Source organism: Etheostoma cragini, unplaced genomic scaffold, assembly GCF_013103735.1.
Source record: "Etheostoma cragini isolate CJK2018 unplaced genomic scaffold, CSU_Ecrag_1.0 ScbMSFa_2509, whole genome shotgun sequence".
In the NCBI taxonomy this organism is placed as follows: domain Eukaryota; kingdom Metazoa; phylum Chordata; class Actinopteri; order Perciformes; family Percidae; genus Etheostoma; species Etheostoma cragini.
In genome coordinates this window covers 1-6668 of record NW_023266678.1, presented here as the reverse complement: position 1 = coordinate 6668, position 6668 = coordinate 1, and the positions used below count along the sequence as shown (strand labels likewise).

At 37.4% G+C, this 6668-nt stretch overlaps 1 protein-coding gene across 1 annotated transcript; it reads left to right on the top strand.

The window, feature by feature from the left end:
* Positions 1–1565: 1565 nt before the first annotated feature.
* Positions 1566–6506, top strand: LOC117940430 (mucin-5AC-like; the record flags this gene model as incomplete). Its single annotated transcript, XM_034865731.1, has 3 exons — positions 1566–1618; positions 3244–3797; positions 6383–6506. Coding segments are annotated over 3 exons (731 nt in total), but the record flags the coding sequence as incomplete, so codon positions are not given.
* Positions 6507–6668: the final 162 nt, after the last annotated feature.

Here is a 6668-nt window from a genome sequence, read left to right as displayed (position 1 = left end):
TACTATGACTTTTTATACTTTTTTGATATACTGTACTATGACTTTTTATGATTTTTTGACATACTATGACTTTTTATGTTTTTTGGACATAATATACTATGTCTTTTTATCATTTTTTCGACATACTATACTTTGACTTTTTATACTTTTTTTACATACTATACTATGACTTTTTATGATTTTTTGACATACTATACTATGACTTTTTATCATTTTTTCGACATACTATACTGTGACTTTTTATGTTGTTTTGACATACTCTACTATGACTTTTTAGGATTTTAGACTTACTATACTATGACTTTTTATACTTTTTTGACATACTGTACTATGACTTTTTATGATTTTCATAAAGGTTTTCATAAGTTTCACATAGACACACTACCATGTGAGTCTGATTGAGCTTTATACTTTAGACACTTGAACCTATAAAATGACAGCATCCAAACATGAAAATGGCATAATTATGTACACCTTATAACTACAAAATAAGACAAGATTACTGCCAAAAATATTTATTGATTAAATGCAGTATTTCCTCCTGGAGTACACGTGTATTAACTTCAGAGACACTTTGTCCCCGGGTGATGATGTCTTCAGGAGATTTGTGAGTAACGGGGCGTGTTTTCCTCTGAGCAACAGGTGTCTCCACCAATCACGTTCTGGCCTGAAAGCCTTAGCTCCGCCTCCTTCACATCGTCAAATGGGAGCAAAAAACATGTCGAGAGTTCAGCTTCCAGCATCGAAACAGTAAAATACACGGAAAGAGGTCATTGTATAATACGTTGATAAAAGTCAGTATGGTATGTTAAAAAAGTCAAAAAAACACATTGACGTATGTCAAAAAAGTATAAAAAGCCATAGTATAGTATATCAAAAATTCATTGTATGGTATGTTAAAAAATGATAAAAAGTCATAGTAAAATACGTTGAAAACGTGATTAAAAAGTCAAAGTATAGTATTTCAAAAAGTCATAGTATAGTATGTCGAAAAAGGATAAAAAGTAATACTATAGTATGTCAAAAAAAGATAAAAAGTCATAGTGTAGTATGTCAAAAAAGTGATAAAAAGTCATAGAATGTCAAAAAGTTACAGTATAGTATGTCGAAAAAGTCATAAATACTCATAGAATAGTATTTCAAAAAAGTATAAAAAGTCATAGTATAGTATGTCAAAAAGTCATAGTATAGTATGTCAAAAAGTATAAATAGCCATAGTATAGTATGTAAAAAAATTCTAAAAAGTCATAGTATAGAATGTCAAAAAAGTATATAAAGTCATAGTATAGTATGTCATCTTGAAAAGTCGCAAAAAGTCATTTTATAATATGTCGAAAAAGTCATAAATACTAATATAGTATAGTATGTCAAAAAATGTAAACAGTAAATGTACATCATGTTGAAGCAGGAAAGTTGACCTGGTTCTTCACCAACACACTGTGACCACAGAGTGGAGCCCTGGTCCTGCAGTGCATGATTGGAGTGTGCCCCCCCCCCCCCCCTCACCTACCTGTGCAGGTATAAAGGACTCTTTCTTCCTCACACTGACGTCTTTGTTCCTGCAGGACGATGGAGACGCTGCTCGCTCTCTGGGTCGCCGTCAGCGCCATTGCCGCCGGTAACCAAACATTTTTTATTCTTTTATACTCAACTTTATTCTGAGTTTCTGAGAATCTGAGTTTGTATACGACCAAAAACTCAACGTAAAGCAGTGAAAGAGATGAAAGACAATACACTGTAAAGACAGCCGGGACGCCTTCAACACTAAAATAATCATTAAAATACAGTTTATAGCTTTAATTTCTATGTCTGTTGTGTATTCTTTTGGCTTTTTAATGTTTAATGAAGGATATTTATACCTTTAAAAACTAGGGACGTTTTTAGTTTTTGCACTTTTCTGACCTTTTGGTCTAAATGAAAAACTTTTTACAGTATTAAACTTGAACTTCAATATATAATTCAAATATGATTTTAATCATTTTATGTGAATCTAAATCTATCTAATACATATTTTCTTTCACCCAAATCCAAATCACAGTCTGTTTTTGTTGTGTTTTTCAAACTGCAAGAAGAAATCTGTGAAATAAAATTCGATAATTCCATATAATAAATATAAAATGACAGGTTGTGGGTTAGGGAGGAAGTTACTTTAAAATAGGATCTAGTTTGGGTTTGCAATCAACAGTCACTTTCATTATTATTGACTTATTGATTTCTACATCTAACTGAGTAATATCAGCATATAAATTGTCAGAAAACACTAAAACATGTCCATTAAAATCTCCTGTACAACTGGACATCAGGGCTGCAACTACCCATTAGTTTCATTGTTGATTAATCGGTTGATTAAAGCAATGTTATTGGAGAATTGCACACTGTCAGTCAGCGTAGACTAAAAGTTGTGTTGTTGCTGCTGAGAGACTCAGATTATTATTCTAAGTGTGTGACAACATTATGGGATGGATCCCTACAGAGATACACCTTTTAGTTGAAGAGTAAGATCCTTTTAGTTTAACATGAAACTAAAATCACCATCACCAAACCCACCAGACTCCATGTAAATAATCACTACTTTTAGCGTGTATAGAGCAGCATATCTCCACCAGACTCCATGTAAATAATCACTACTTTTAGCGTGTATAGAGCAGCATATCTCCACCAGACTCCATGTAAATAATCACTACTTTTAGCGTGTATAGAGCAGCTTATCTCCACCAGACTCCATGTAAATAATCACTACTTTTAGTGTGTATAGAGCAGCATATCTCCACCAGACTCCATGTAAATAATCACTACTTTTAGTGTGTATAGAGCAGCATGTCTCCACCAGACTTATATAGCGTTGTGTGGAATCAATCATGTTATTTTGTGGAATTAACCTTGTGTTGTCTTCCTGTCAATTATGCGTTTTTGGTTTCCTGGATAGAAATCTTCTTTTTTCAACACTTCTGTTGAGTTTACCTGATGTTTTATTCACAGTTTTCTGGGTTTTTTCAACTTTTGTTTATCAAAAAAAAAAAAGTTCAAATGCTTTAATATTGAAGAAAACAACCAAATTTAATGAAAGTAATAAACTGATAGATTATTTCACTTGTAAAAGAGTTTTACGGAACTATCCACGCTATTTAGTTTTTGACAATTTGGTTGATAAAGATTTAGGATCTTTTTGAAAATGGGTAAAATTTGACCCGAGGACACCAGGCAAGTCAAATAAAAACTCTTCTTCTACTTCTTCTACTCCAGTGTCTTCGACTACGATTGACCCGCCAGCCACCTCATCATCCGTCACCCGCGGTCCAAATGTGACGGTTCACACCGTCAGCTCGGACAGTTTGACAACTCCCCCCCACCCTTCGGGGTCGCCCCACCCCAACCTGAACACCACGACCGAGCCCCCCAAAGCCGAGACCCCCAGAGCAACAACGCTGGACGGTAACGTGACAACCGCCTCTCCAGACCACACCACGACTAGGTCTTCGGGGACAACTAACTCCACCCACCCCTCCACGGTTCACCCAGACAACAGCACCCTCCCCACCCTCTCCACCCCCACCAGTGCACCGTCTAATTCCACCATAACAACTGAGAATAGAACTACAACGGACGGCTCATCTTCCAACGTGACATCCGGGAGCAGAACTACAACAACCAGGAGCAGTTCTTCTTCTGTGTCCCGGAGCACGGCCCAGCCCGCTCCCCCGGCCCCGGCCAGCAGGGCGGTCCCCGGATGGGGGGTTGCTCTGCTGGTCCTTGCTACCCTGCTGCTGCTGCTGCTGCTCCTGCTGCTTATTGGACTGGTGAGTCTGACACATGTGGTACATTCAACGTCCAGTTAAAAAATTGCTTGTTGACAATCAGAGCTGTCAACATTTCCATTAACCCTTAGACCTGTTATTAATGTTGTTGTTGTTATATTATTATTATTATTATTATTATTATTTTTATTATTATTATTATAATTCAGTGTGACAATGTGCTGCAATCAGCGCAATGACTATTGTTTCTCATAATTATTCTTATCAATCCGCCAGATTTTTGTCCGACTACTAGTCCCTGAGCGTTGCCAACACGCGCACACAAAATACATCAAAATGTGTGTAACGATCGGGAATGGAGGGCTATGACTTTTCAAAAAAATGTACCGCGTGGTTTTCACAAAATTGGCAAAAAACAGCAAAAGATTTCTCATTGACTTGAATGGGAAATATTCGGGAAATCTCTAAACATCGCTCCCAACCTCCCTCTTTGGGACCGTGCTGTATCGCCATACTTTAACGTAGAAACATGATTAAAAGTTTAAACCGAAGACAAGACTTTGGTGTTTATTGGGCTGAATGGGCGTTCAGATATCAAGCACGGTCTCTTTAAAATCCTAGTTTACATATCGTCCCGTTAGCAACACAGGAGGAGGAGAAGAAAAGGAGAGGACAATGGGGGGGGAGAAATAAAGGAGGCGAAGAGATGTTATTGGTCAGCTGACATGATGTCATGATGGAGTGACTGACCAACTGACTCCTAACTGACTTCAGGCCTCAACACAAAAACCCACCAGACTCCATGTAAATAAATAGTAATTTTAGCATCCTATTACACAATTCATTCAAACTCAACAGAAAACAACTTAAACTGTGAAAAGCTGTATTTGGTCTTCTTTACACTATTCCAACCAAGAATAACTTTAGTGTTGGTTGAAATAAAGAAATACTTTATCGATTTAGAAATAATATGTAAAAATATGTTGGCTCTATACACGCTGAGAGGACTGTTTTTTAAATGGAGTCTGGTTGGTTAGGGTTAGGGCTAGCTACTTCATATATGTTCTTGGCAAACAGAAAGGTCTAAAGTATGTCATAAAAATGTATATCTCTCAAGGGATAAGACACTTAACACTTAACATGTATTTATTTAAAATTTTATAAAACTGGGGAACTTTATTTAAATTTTAGGGAAGGGCGTAGTACTGTGGATGCCGTCATTACAGTGTCTCATTTAATAAGGAAGCACTTAGAAGATTCTGACGCTTATGCATGTGTTTTATTTGCGGATTTTCGTTCTGCTTTTGGAAAGGTGCGCCCTCATTTGCTAGTTTAGAAGCTTGTGGACATGAAAGTTAATCCTTTAATTATCAAATGGTTTTATTTTATTTTAACAAATAGGTCACAGCAAGTGAGGGTAAATGCTACACTCTCTAAGATAAAACATTGTAGTACAGGGGTACCTCAAGGAGCTGATAGCGTCCCCTTCCTGTTCTCACTTTATACCAACGAGTGCAGACGTAGTGAGTCCAACAACTATGTCATAACATTTTTGTGATGACACAATTATTTTACGTTTATTGCATGCTGGTGACTGCCCTTCTACTTGTTACAGGGAGATTGACCTCTTTAAGAACTGGTGTGCGAGGCATCATCTCATCCTTAATAATACAAAAACAAACGAGATGATATTTGATCCCAGAGCAGTGCGTGCCCATGACAACGTAATCATCGGGGATAGAGAACACGAGCAAGTAACTTCATATAAGTACTTGGGTATACGATTAGATAACCTACTAAAAGGAAATATTCATGTTGACTATTTGCGTGCCAAATTGGTGCAAAGACTGCATTTTCTCCGCAGATTGAGACTGGTAGGGGTGAGTACCAAGATCAGGACTTTATTTTACAATTCTGTACTGGAAAGTCTGAGTAGATATGGTATGGCATCCTGGTTTGGCACCCTTACCATCCAGTGCAAATCAAAAATAAAGAAACTAATAAAAGCAGCAATGAAGGTTATGGGAAAGAAAGACTACACTTCCCTTCAGACCATCTTTGAAAAAAACAGTTGTCTCCCAGGCTCAGATGATCGTTCCAACTTCCATAGCGCTCCTAAATAAACAATCGGCTCGGAACAAAACAGCTTGAAGCACTTATGGCACTTAATTTGGTTCTTTTTAATCATGGTCTAATTAGTTTAGTTCAATTTTTACTATCTGATCTTATGTGATTTTGTTTTATAGTATTGTGGCAGTTGTATTTTGTTTCTGTCATATTGTTTTTCTTTTACATGTGCTCTAGTGCAATTTATACAGAATTATCTGTTTTTATTATTCAGGTTTTATTGAAAGGGGGGGGGGGTCATTGATACATGTGCATTGTCTGCAATGTAGGCTGAATTGTATGTTGTATGTGTGTGTAAAGTCTGTGTGTTTAATGATGTTTACAGCAGCATTATGTAGTACTGATGCCCAAGACAAATTACCCTCGGGGGGCAATAAAGTTATCTTGATCTTGATCTTGAAATACAGGCTTGCATCGCTAAACCCACCAGCCTCCATGTAAATAAACAACTATTTTAGCATCGTACAACACGCTGTTATTCACACTTGACACTCTTACAGCTGGCGTGGTGTTGCTGCTACGGTGGACGCCACAACAACTACGCCGTCTTCGGGTCTCCGAACCACAGAGACGACATCCCCCTGTACTCCACCCACGGACGCTTCGCCGGGAAACAATACGTACGTAAAAGAGACCTCAGATCCAGTATTAGGGACCACTAAGGTCTATATAAAGAGACTTCAGTTACAGTATTAGGGGACCACTAATGTCTATATAAAGAGACTCCAGATACAGTATTAGGGGACCACTAAGGTCTATATAAAGAGACTTCAGATACAGTATTAG